We start from the raw sequence: 13576 nt of genomic DNA on the forward strand, positions 1-13576 counted from the left end.
TGAATCGCTCATTGTCTGGTACCTGACCCAGGACCAGTTTTCCGGGGGACCAGAAGCCCCCCGGAAAACATAGCCCCTGGGATCCCTGGGAGACACAAACCCCTCCACCAGGATAAAGTAGGGATTTGCGGAGGCGCGTTTGGTGTTGCCCCAGACAAGCTGGAATAGGTGGGTGGGGAGAGAGAGGTCTGGGTGTCTCTGCTTAGGCTGCTGCCCCCGTAACCTGGCCCTGGATAAGCGGAATAGGATGAATGGATGGATAATGACAAGTTGTAATATGTCATATATTGTTGTTCATGTGAGACTGTATATAACTACTTTTGAATGTATGTGCAACTTTTACTGCATTCTATCAAATAGTTTTTCAGGTATTTCACATGGACCAAAATGTTGACCCTCAAAGCGACACCACCATCCCTCTGCAAATGCAAAAGATCAAATACACCATTTATACCTATGTATTCACTTTGCTCGATGTGGAAGCTAACTGCACGTTGCTGAAAGGCTTCACTCTGTTTTCTCCACATAGATTCAGAGTGCTGTGGTCTCAAACTCTACCATGTCCAGTTCTGGCACAGGCTGAGTCCTTTCGGGGTCAGTGCTGCATGAAAACCGTGAAACATGTTGTTTTTACCCCTCTGGAAGCTGCAAAAAGTAACCAGCTCAAATTCCGCCTCCTTTTGCCAAAAGCATATTAAGACCTCTTCCCTTATCAACTAAACGCTACCAGCAAAGGATTACATGGGAAAAGAGGATTACTGTCAGAGTCTTGCTTGAGTGGAGGCCTGATATTAGAAGATGCTATCTGGATGGAGAAAATTACTTCACCTTGGAAGCAGATAATCACAGAGGAGGGAGACGAAAATCCGTGTATGTGTGCGTGCCCATCTGACTTCCTTGCATCACATTACACGTCCGTGTTTGCCTTTCTTTGAGGCTCTGTCTTTGTAGGCAGCAGCGTTTTTGTATAACGAAGCTTGAGGACAGCTTAGGTTCAGCTGCAGCAATGCATTCTGGGGACATTTGCTTCTTTTGACTGCAGCCCCTCTGAACTTTCTGTGGTTTTGCCTTGGAGAGTTTCCCCCAACACTGTTATGCAACATCCTAAACACTCCTCCGTTCATCACTCCCCTCACGCTGGTTTTGTCACTTGTTTTTCAGCTCCATTTTTCTCTTATTTGTGCTGGACTAACATCACATATTTTCCTCTGCATGTCTCCTCCACCCACGGCTCCTCCTCTCACACACACACACACCCACCCACCGCAGTTTCTAATTGGGCTTCATTACCATTTCCTTTCAGTTTTTCCCAGCAGGACTCTCTGACCAGGAGGAACAGCTTTCACTGGTCACACATATACGAACATCACCGTCGTCGTCATCACCATCATCATCAGAAGCAGCAGAACTTCAAGACTTCAGCGCATCATCTGGTAAAGTTTTGAATCTTTCCTACAATTAAACAATGAAAGCTGCTTATCAGTGCTTTCATTTCACAGCAAAAAGCTCTTTTTCTCCACATATTGCGTCATGTACTGCGCAGCTACAACTATGAGAGAGAATTACGCAGTAAAAATGCTCAAGTATCAAAAGAAGAAGTACACAGCTCCTACACAGTAGAATATAACACAGTTTTTATGTTGCTGTGTTTACAGTACTGGATTATTATCACAGAAAGGAGGTTTTCTTTATGCCTCAGCTTTATTTAAATCATTACAGACTGAATCTGGAGCTGTCTGACACTGTAGTACAGTAAAAATAAAACTATGACAATAACAATGGCAACATGCTGAATGAGTATAAATTAAATAACTAGAATTTGTGTCTACTGTCTCTACCTAGTTACAGTACTTCCCACTACGAGAGAGTCATAATAAAGCAGGCAGCTTTGCCTTTAACAGCCTGATACTGAGTTACAGTAAATGTGGATAACATCATCAAACTCCAGCTGGCCTGAAGGCAACGTGCCAGACTTTTTACCGTGGTGCTGCAATAAAACCATTAAACTGCTCTGAAATGTTCATCTGAACCACCCAGGTAGCAAAACTTAAGTTTCCATCAGAGCTTCAGAGCAGTGAAGTGGATTGGATTTAAAAAAGTACAAAAACAAAGCGATTACAGTGCTGCTTTGGATAGTGTCTGCATGAAAAAAGGAAAAGATGGTAAGTCAGAGGACTGAGCGATCCTCTCCAGTGAACCTTGTGGTTCACATATTAGTGGCCTATAAACAGCAGATTGAGTTTTTCGTGCTTTTATTGAAACCATAAATGTTTCTAATCATCTGAGGGCTACTGAGGAGTGGCTGCAGACATCTGCTCAGACTCTCCAGTATTTGTTCTCATGTCTGCTCTCTATTTCTGCCAAGAATGCAGAAATGTAACTCATGTAACTCAGTATCCCTCCTCCTCCTTTTTTTTTTTTTTTTTTTTTTACAGTTTCTCTCTCTTGACTTTCTGCTTTTATCCCCCCTCGTCCTTCTTTCTGCCCTCTTCTCTCTGTTCCTGCAGCTGTTGTGAAGGTAACTTCCCATTAGGAGACCAACAAGACCCGACTTTTCTCATTATTGTCACACACCGCAAACTGCAGGTTTTCATTACTAAACCTGCTTTCATACAGCTGTTAGCTTTCCTCCTCCTCCTGCTCTCAGGCAGAGGATCCAACAGTGCAGCTTTTTATCTCCTCTTCTTCTTTGATTGGATCCTGGATGAGAGAAAACCTGGCAGGAAAAGAAAGATAAAGCCTTTGAAGTGCTGCAGGACAAATATATATATTTTAAAAACATTCCACACTTTATACAGAGTAGTTAGCAGAGATTAGCACTTTGATAACCTGAGTGTCTGGACAGAGTCGTCTGAGGGCCGAGGCCGCTTGTGTTCAGGGACGGGCAGGAAGCAGAGGGAGAGAAAGAGAGAATTTGAGTGTTAGGTGTGACTGTAAGTTGTTTCTGAGTAGGCCAGCTGGTATTCAGCATGTCAACAAACTTTTATATGAAACATCTGTTTAGAATATTAATGTTTTGATTTGTAGAGCTCACTAATCTTTGCTAAACGAGTAGTTGAAGATGTTTTTTTCCACCTCCTGAGCTGGAAATTGTCTATGATGCCCATCATATCGCAGCCTGTGTCATACAAACGACCTGTTTAGAAATGACCGTTGCTGTAAATCTGTAAACTAGGCTGTTATGTAAATGCAAAGAGTTAAAATGACTTCCCTCTGGTCCGGTCTAACCTCCCTGCACCCTGCATGCTCATGTGGCTTTTTTGCACCGTATACATAAACATGCTCAATTAAGTGTTTTAATATTTTGTTATACAGCTGTGACTTTGTTTTCTGTCGTACATATGGGAACAAAAAAAATGTACTTTCTGATCAAACATGATATTTAGTTTGTTTGATAATCAGGTCCAACAAATCCTAAAGGGATTATTTTTATGATTGGAGCGCTGCCCGAAACGAATTCAGTGAAGCCCTCACCATCTTTACTCTAAATCTAAGACGCTGACATGTTGTCCATAAATCAAACTGTGAGGTGGTGAGTGGCAAAATATTATACTTTTTAACAAAAGCCTCTGTTTTGCATTATTGTTTATAATATTCAAGGTCATTACATTATATTGTTATTGAAGAAGATAGGGTGAAATAAGTTTGGAGCATGTAAATTACGTGTTCTATAGAGATATTCATGGAAACCTGATGTCTTTTACTTTTACTCTGTTTACAATTTGTTTTGTTGTTATTTGAGTTTTGTGACTGATATAAAACTGTCAATCAATCAGTTAGGTTGAGTTTTAAACGAGAGCTTCCACTCCGTAGAGGATGAGACTGTTTGAATCTACTTGACATATTTCTGTAAGTCTCTGTCAGAGCCTGTCTGACGAAAAAACTAATACATTTTTACTGTAAGGGCATAAATCGTGTGTAAATCACCCATTTGGTGTTTATGTATGCTGCAGTTTCCAGAAATTACATGCGCTCTTCATCCCTCTGTTATTTTCATAATGTTTTGTTTTATTTTAGTGGGAGTTGTGGTTTTCTTTTGTTTAGTCAGGTCAATATTTCCCATTGTCTGTAATGCAGTGTTGCTCGTGCACAGATCTGTTTGTGCTTGTTCATCTGTTTTTTTTCCATTTCTCGTTTTCTCTCAGCCTTGAGACTGCAATGACCTCACTCAGACTCTTGTCCCTGTTCCCCTCCCTCCTCGTCCTACAAGTCCATCTTTCCAACCAGTTAGAGGACAATAAGATCCCCCCCAGTCTGTGTACTGGCCACCCTGGTATCCCAGGCTCTCCTGGGGTTCATGGCAGTCCTGGTCAGCCAGGGAGAGATGGGAGGGATGGGAGGGATGCTGCTCCTGGGGAAAAGGGGGAGAGAGGGGAGAGAGGGGCCCCAGGTACGTACTTATATGGATTTGTTTGTGAGCATGTGATAAATCGGTGCAGGATTCTCATATTTGTGCACCTCCTCCTCCTCTCCAGGTGAGACAGGAATGCGAGGCCTGACTGGAGACAGGGGTGACCCTGGAGAAAAGGGGGAAAGGGGGCAGCCGGGCGAGTGTGCAGTGGCTCCTAAATCCGCCTTCAGTGTCAAACTCTCTCAGGGCCAAACCTCGCCCCTGAATGTGGGCGACGCAGTCCGCTTTGACACCATCCTGATCAATGAACAGGGCGACTACAACTCAGAGACGGGACGCTTCACCTGCAAAGTCCCTGGAGTCTACTACTTTGCCGTCCACGCCACGGTGTACCGCGCCAGCCTGCAGTTCGACCTGATGAAGAACGGACACGCTGTGGCTTCTTATTTTCAGTTTTATGGCAACTGGCCTAAACCAGCATCTCTTTCAGGCGGCTCCCTCCTTCACCTCATCCCCGGCGATCAGGTGTGGGTGCAGATGGCTCTCTCAGAGTACAATGGATTTTACTCCAGCACCAAGACAGACAGCAGCTTCACCGGCTTCTTGGTGTACTCGGACTGGAAAAACTCTGCTGTGTTTGCCTGACATGTGCCGCTTTTATTTCCTTACTGAGACATTCTGGACAGACAAGTGAATCATCCGTGACACGATACAGCTGTATTTGTGTAATAAATAAAGAACACACCAGGCAATGTAACCCGAATAGCACATGGTGTACTGAGGCGCACACAATGAACGGTACAGTTTACTCTGTGTCTGTTCTGCACTTTCAGCTTTTAAACTGCTGACAGTTAATTCTTCTAACAGATGTCAGGCCACAAATTCTCAAACAGCCTTTATGCCACTGTTCTATTGCATTTTGTTTTAGTGTCTACAGCTCTAACGCGAGACATTAATACATTTTTAGACTTTTGAAAACACACTAGACTGAAGTATGTCTCTGGCCATGAATGAAAGTGGATCAGGCATTAGGCTGGAGCTGCACAGTTAACTCCAAACAGGAAAGTCGAGACTCTTTCTGATAACATCCCTGCCTGATTTTAAGAGGGAAAAGAACTCAAATACTTCACTGAAGACAAAGTGCAAATGGAAAACAGTAAAACTACCCCTGATACTGCTATTTAAAAAAAGCAATGCATGAGAATGATTTGAAAAATATACTCTTATAAATGTGTTAAAAGCCCTCGTTCTGCTGTGGATGTAATCTAGTGTAAGATAATAGGGCTAGTAATAATTATAAATGAATGGAAAATCTGGAACCTGTTTTAACTACTTTATATACAGTCTATTCCCTCATTAATAGTTGCAAATAAATGTATGAGGTTGTGAGATGTTTCAAGAAGGTCAAAAATACAAAATAAAAGTTTTTTGGGTTTAGTATTCTTAACACAAGTAAACACAAAATGCTGTTTGAAAATGAAGATGTTTATTATAAAGAGGGGGAAAAATTCAGACCATCATGGCCCTGCGTGAAAAAGTGATTGCCCCCTAAACCTAATGACTGGTTGGGCCACTCTTAGCAGCAACAACTGCAATCAAGCATTTGTCATAGCTGGCAGTGAGTGTTTTTCAGCACTGTGCATTTTGGGCCACTCGTCTTTGCCACTTTAGAGGGTTTTCGAGCATTAACTGCATTTTTAAGGTCATGCCACAGCTTCTCAGTTGGATTCAGGTCAGGACTTTGACTAGGCCACAAGTCAAAGTTTTCATTTTGATTTTCATAAGCCATTCAGAGGTGAACTTGCTGGTGTGTTTTGAATCAATGTCCTGCTGCAGAACTCAAGTGCGCTTCAGTTTGAGGTCAGGAACAGACAGCTGGACACTCTCCATCAGGGTGTTTTGGTAGACAGCAGAATTTATGGTTGCATTTACCACAGCAAGTCTTCCAGGTCCTGAGGCAGCAAAACAGCTGCAGAACATCACACTGACACCACCATATTTTACTGTTGGTATGATGTTCGTTTTATACCAGATGTAATGGGACACAAACCTTCCAAAAAGTTACAATTTTGTCTTCCACAGAGTATTTTCCCAAACATCTGAAGGGATAATCAAGATGTTTTCTAGCAAAACTGAGACGAGCCTTTATCTTCCTTCAGCGTTGGAAATCTGCCCAGTCTCTTTCTCGTAGTGGAGTCATGAACACTGACTATAACTGAGGCAAGTGAGGCATGCAATCCTTCAAATGTTGATCTGGGGTCTTTTGTGACCTCTTGGATGAGTCGTTGCTGTGCTCTCAGTGTAATTTTGGTCGGCCTGCCACTCCTGGGAGGCTCTGACTGTGGTTTGCTGGAGTCTCACAGCTTTAAAAATGACTTTACAACCCTTTCAGACTGAGAGATCGCAGTTACTTTGTTTCTCATTTGTTTGCAAATTTCCTTGAATCACAGCATGGCGTCTGGCTTTTGAGAATCTTGAAGTCTACTTCATTTCGTCAGGCAGGTCCTATTTAAGCAATTTCTTGTTTAAGAAAAGGTGTGGCAGGTGTGGCAGGATGTGGCTATAGAAATTGAACATAACTTTCCAAAGATGCGATACATACCACTTCATTTAGAAACTACATTTTGGGTTTACTTGTGTTGTCTTTGTCTAATATTTAAATGTGTTTGATGATCTGATACATTTAAGGGTGACAAACATACAAAAAAAGGAAATCAGGAGGGGGCAAACACTTTTTTTCACACGACTGTATATTTAAATTTAATGCATTTAATGTAACATCTTAATCTGAAAAGTAAAAACCAAATGTACTGAAGTCAAAATGTAGTGTTTCTCTAGTGTAAAGTTGCATAAAGTGCTTTCACATGGCATTTCTATGAATAATGCCCAAGTCCTTTGCTTTAATTCCCAAAGGCAGAAAACTGCTAAAGTAAATACCCAAATGAAAAAGGCTGGAAAATATTCATTTTCCACTGGATTCATGCTAGGTACCTCTGCCTAATGAGTTCACCAAACGCTCTAAGTACCCTGACAGATACACTACGAGCTGGTTGATGTTAGTCAGCATCTCTCTCTCCTCCCAACAATAATCGTGGGTGTGAATTAATCTCATGGTTTACTCAGATGAGCCGCTCCCTCTGTTTCTTGAGATCTGGGGCTGAACTGTTTATTTTCTCGAATAAACTCCGACAAGACCAGAGCTCGAGAAAGCCTTGTTAGATACACTCAGACATGATGAAATGCTATTCTCTTATTTCTCTGTCAAACCCCTATACAATATTAAGCTCCAGATGGGTCCTTCTAACTATTCCCGCTCGGGGAGGGAGAAGGATGCAATGAGTTAATAAGTTTTCCCTTGGCGTACGTCAGTTATTTCCATTAGTTCACAGCCTTCATCGCTATGTTGAGGCTTAGAATTGAGGGTAAAGCAGACAGTGACATCACTCACTAAAATACAGACTGGGCACTTCAGAAAAAGAAGATGAGAATCTGACATTTGGATTAAGATGTAGCTGCAGATAAAGAAGCTACAAATCAAAGCACCCAAGAAGAAAGAAAAGATCTAAAATTAATTTTTGTCTGATTTTATTTGTTCATTGAAGTAAGGTCATGATTTACTCTTCCTCGTCAGTAGAAGCAGGACTGAATACACTTGTAGGAGGGAGGTGTAAAAGCAAAGAAGAGTAGAGGTAGGGAAGGTGGATGAGTTTAAATACCTGGTTTCAACCATTCAAAGCAATGACAGAGCACAGGAGAGGTAAAGAAGAGAGTGCAGGCAGGATGGAGCAGGTGGAGACTAGAGTCACAAGTAATTTGTAACAGAGAAATAGCAGCAAGAGTAAAAGAGAAGGTTTACAAGATGGTGCATGATTTGGAGACGGTGGCACTAACAAAAAGACAGGAGGCTGAGAAGGAGGTGGCAGAGCTGAAGATGTGACCACAACACACAGAGTGCAGGGACAGCTCAAGTGTAACAATTTGGAGACAATTAGAGAGGCAAGACTGAGACGGTTTGGACATGTGGAAAAAAGAGATACCAGATGTATTGGACAAAGGATGTTGAAGATGGAGCTACTTGGCAGGAGGAAAAGAAAAGGACAGAAGAGGATGTTGCATCTGCTGTGGCAACCCCTAAAGAGAGCAGCTGAAAAAAGAAGAAGAAGAAAAAGAAGAAACTAGTAACATGATTTTAGATTATATTATGCTACACTTTCAGTTTTGTCTTCTTACCCTCTTGTGTCCTATTCCCCTGATTACCCCCGTGTGTATTTATAGCCCTGCCATTCTTTTGCTCAAAGCTGCATATTTTGTCTAGAGCTGATGGAAACACTTCATCCAGCAGGGGGCAGTGTTGCACCGCTATTCAGCACCACTGCCTGCAAACTTCATAGTGTTGTTACTTCACAGTGTCTGGGCAGGACTCATGATTTCAGCCAGCACTCCTGAGGTGCCTTTATGATGCGTTCAATAGAAGCTGCTGATGTTAAAATAGACCCACGCTGCACAGGAATGAACATTTTATTAGTTCAGTTTGTGACCCAGTAGCTACTCTCCATCATGTCACAAAGGGACTCCCTTAGTTACTAAACATTTCTTCTCATTTTAACAGAATGCACACTTGACAAGCTAGACAAGAGAAACAAGATACTTTATTTCCTGCTCCTGAAACACAAAAACACAATTAGAAACAATGAAATATTTTAAAATTGTAAACATCAGATTATTTAAGACAAAAACACTTGCATGCATGCATACAAATGTATCTATATTGATAGACGGGATCTATATTAGAGTAACTGTTATCATAAAACAAACCCACATCTGTGAAGCAGCTCAGACGTACTTTAGACAGATCAATACGTGAACCTCACGATTCACTCTGTGCTCTTCTCTGTTCATTATGAATGTATGAAAGCTGGTGTAACATTAGGACTCACTGTGAAAATGTGTGAGTACTAAATGGAGTTTTGAACTGGCTGCATGTCAGCATGTAGGCTGAATGATGATTCAACCGCCAGGAGAACTTCATATTTTCACCTGATAACATCCAGGAGTTTAATCAGAATCAGAATCAGAATACTTTATTAATCCCGAAGGAAATTAGGATGCAATTTATGAGTTTAAATTGCACCGGTGCTTCTCAAAAGTCTCCTGTCATGCTTCCTGTCATGGTGCAGTCTGTCTACCTTGTAAAGAAATTTAGAATTTAAATCGTGTTGTAGAGATTTTCAACTGTAACTGTAGGAGTGAACCATTGTTGTGTCTACACAATACAGAAAACTTAGCAAACAACCAGTTTTAAATTGTATCTTTAATCACGAATAGTATCTGAAAGTCATGCCCTCAAGAAATGGGAATTAAATCCAGCAAAGACCTGACACAGGATCTGAGAGCTGTATTTGACCCTTTGTTTGATCTACTATCTGCTCGATGAAGCCTCATCAGAAACGGTCTCAGTGGAAGGATAGTTGTCAAGAAGCGATTCTTAAGAAAGGGAAACAGGCAGAAAAGGTCTTGTCATGCTATGTTACACAAGAACTGGACTGAAAAATCAGTAGCAACGGGTCTGATGGAGTGATGAAACTTTCCAAATTTGAAAGTTTTGGTTCAAAGTGTCATCACTATGTGCAGAGGAGCTGAGGAGAGAGGTACAACAGTGAGTGTCTCCAGCCATCTGTAGCCACACTGGAGGCTCTGTCGTGGTTTGGACATCATTCGTGGAAATGTCTGTGAGATTGTGACTCTCCATGCAAAACCATTTGACTGTCAATGGTTTCACACTTGAACAAAACAATGATCCCAAACACACTGCTAGTGCAGTGAAACACACACAGTGGAGCACAGTCATCCATGGATTGGCCTCCCCAGAGCTGAACTTCAAAATTATTGACACAGTGTGGGATCATCTTGACAGATAACAGAACAAAACACAGCCAACATCCAAAGAAGAGCTTTGAATGTCCTTTAAGAAGCATGGAGAACTACTCCTGAAGACTACGTATATAAATTACAAAAAAAAAAAAAACTGTCTAAGAGAGTTCAGGCTGTGTTGAATAATGAAGACAATCACACCAGTCTGCTCAGTCTCACATACTGTTTCAATAAATCACTACATCTGTTTTCCCTTTCCCCAGCAACATGTTAAGAAATAAGGAGTGTCTCAAGACTTTTGTACAGTACTGTAATCAGATCTTTTATGTCCCTCTTGACCAGAAAGTTTCAATGGGCATAGAAATAACAAACGATTTGGGTGTGTCCCATCAAAGGGACTTGTACAAACACTTGTACTTTTCTTCACGCTGACATTATGGCCCATTTTCTGTTGATTAGTGTTTTTTAAAAATAGAAGCTGCATTACATTCACAGAGTCAGTGTTACAAATCATGGTCTGAATATTTCTTATAAGAACTACATTTAAATCAGCATCACTGCCTATTTTTGTTTTCAGTAGTCTTTCAGCCATAGCAAAAAGTAGCAAGTGCTTCTCTTTGGTTTAAAGCTCAAGGTATCACAGTACCACGAAGTATCAACAAAACTGCTGGATCTGCTACCATCCAGCTTCCTCCTTCAGTGGTTACCAGCTTCAGCCTCTGAGCTGCCCATACATCACAAACTCTGTTTATTAAAGGCTATCGGGATTAGTTGGATTCATTACAACAAATCTCTTAATTACAGTAGAGTGAGGGTTAGGATTGAGGCTGAGGCTAATGAGCTGCCCATTTCTTCCTTGTCTCTGCCACAGTGGCTCTAAACCTTTACCTAGATGGTGCTTAAAATCAGAAGAAGTAGAGCCTGAATGAGTCAAAGATGAGCGTGCTGGAGTTTGAGATTTTCCCACACTGCAAGACCACCGGGGTCAGAAGGAAGAGGTCAGATCCCCGGAGCATTTTGCTCGCCTCGGTTTACTTCTTCTTGCTCCTCTCCTGACATCAAACTTCCTCTCCTCTGTTAACACCACCCTCATTTGCAACAAACATAAACACTGCTGAGGCTGGGCTCACAGGTCAGGAGACAACAAATAGCACCCGGATTTGCTTTTGGTGTCTTACAGTCTGTTGAGGTTGGGGGTCAGGTAGCAACCTCACCTCTCTGTCATTTAAATAATAAGTCTTATTGTCTCCAGCTGAGCCAGAGCCAGAATGATTTAACAGCAACATAGTTTAAGTGCAAAAAGAAACATTAGAATTATATTTATGGAGGTCAAGGTGGACTTTAAAAATCTGAGCAGATGTTTAATATGGAGATATTTTTAGAGGGAACATTGGGAATGAGAATGAAGCCTCTGAAGCTGTAAGCCACAAGGCTCTGATGAATTGTAGTAGGATTATAGTAGTATTCCCAGCTGGCCATTAGGACCCCTTTCCCCCCTTAATCCTGCAGCCTTTCTGCAAGCTCCAGACACGCACCCTCATTCACAAAGCAGCTCCTTTATCTTCAGAATCAAAAGACGTGAAAGCTAAACTATCTCTGAACTGTTGCATCATCTTTGCTACCATAAGTAAAATAAATGTGTAACAAGTCTGTATTACTTTATACATACCCTTCCTGTTAAAAGGGAGTTTTTCCTTCTCACTCTCGTCAAAGTGCTTGCTTAACGGGCTAATATGATTGTTTTGGTTTTCTCTGTTTTCCAGTATTGTTATAGGGTCTTTACCTTATAAATAAAGCGCCTCGAGGCAACTGTTGTTGTGATTTGGCGCAATATAAATAAAATTGAATAGAATTTTCATATAGCGAGAGAAGTACAGGTGTGGGTATTAACAGTACTGCTGGCTGTGCTATTTAATGACAGCCACAGTGAACAACACTGCGACTCTCAGTGCTGCGTGTGACTCAGTCATCGATACTTTTATTATTTGCACCTGTGGTTATTCTTTTACGACATGTTTTATTTTTTTTTTTTTAAACACCTTTCCTGAGTGTGGCTGTTTCCTCTCATGTGCTGCACCTGAATCACAGCTACACTCATTTCCCCAAACCGCCCTTTGTGTCTGATGTGTCACAACAGACGTGAATTATTTTTTTCTTGCAGGAAATAACAGTAACCGTCAAGCTTTTCTAGCCTGTCACATTTTCGTCAGCCAGTTTTGACCAACTTCATGGTCACAGTATTAAAACATGGAAGAACACAGGATGTTCATTCGCAATATTTATTTTCTTTTTAGTTTTAATATACTTTTTGCATCTGTGCTCACTTGGAAACATGTTTACAGAAACAGCATGAGGCATTCAACTAGAGGTGGTACCCTCCTTCCTGAGACTGGATCTTCCCTCAAAATTCACCTGAAGGGAGATTTAGCCTATTTTAGAGCCTCAGTCCTGAAATGACCGATGTCATCAACTGTCCAGAGTTGCATCCTCTGCAGTTCACTTTGTACAGCTGGCAGATTTTGTGCCTTATGTAAAAAGAAATGTATTAAGATCGACGTCAGAGCAAGTTGTCTGTTTCATATTTGTAAATTTAAAAGCAAATCTCATCTTCTATTATTTATCTTACCTATTTGTTCTTTCAACGACTATGGAATAAAAAAGCCTAATGAACAATACTTCAGGTATCAAGATATATCTTGCACGACTGATCAGATCAGGCAATGTTTTTCAATCTTCTGTTATAGCCTCAGTTTCCTGTTCTTAGCTGACAGGAGTGGCACCCAGTGTGGTCCTCTGCTGCTGTTGCTCATCTGCCTTGACATGTTGTGCATTCAGAGATGCTCCAAAGGATACTACACACCTTTCACAGGATGCCTTCCTATCAGTTCAAAAGGGTCTGACCATTCTACTTCAACCTGATTTCAACAAGACATTTTCACCCCGAGAAACTGCAGTTCACTGGATAATTTTCCCTTTTTCAGACCATTTTCTGTAAATCCTAGAGATGGTTGTATGGAAAAACCTAAGACCGGCTGATCAGGGTCACCTAAAATGACCTTTTCCTCCATTCTGTTGCTCGTTTTGAACATGGTTGTCAAGATGCCTAAATGCACTGAGCTGCAGCCATGTGGTTGTCTATAGATATTTGCATTAATGAGGAGCTGAACTGGTGTACTTAATAATCAGTTTTCTATGAAACCGCACATCTTTGCACAGCTGTTTGGACAAAGCATTTTAAGATGGTCTTAAAACTTCTTTTTGGTGTTCGATGCTATAGATTAATGAATTAATGGGTTGTTTAATAAAATCCTCTGCAGGTAAAATCGTACAAAAACATTCACTTGGATGAAGAGC

At 41.3% G+C, this 13576-nt stretch overlaps 1 protein-coding gene across 1 annotated transcript; it reads left to right on the forward strand.

Moving 5' to 3' along the window:
- Positions 1-1138: 1138 nt before the first annotated feature.
- Positions 1139-7221, forward strand: c1qtnf5 (C1q and TNF related 5). The gene is made up of 3 exons (XM_004543758.4): positions 1139-1433; positions 4146-4390; positions 4476-7221. Exons 2-3 carry the CDS (start codon positions 4159-4161, stop codon positions 4994-4996), a joined length of 753 nt encoding a protein of 250 aa, XP_004543815.1. The 5' UTR covers positions 1139-1433; positions 4146-4158; the 3' UTR covers positions 4997-7221.
- Positions 7222-13576: the final 6355 nt, after the last annotated feature.

The sequence above is a fragment of the Maylandia zebra genome, linkage group LG14, assembly GCF_041146795.1.
Source record: "Maylandia zebra isolate NMK-2024a linkage group LG14, Mzebra_GT3a, whole genome shotgun sequence".
Taxonomy (NCBI): domain Eukaryota; kingdom Metazoa; phylum Chordata; class Actinopteri; order Cichliformes; family Cichlidae; genus Maylandia; species Maylandia zebra.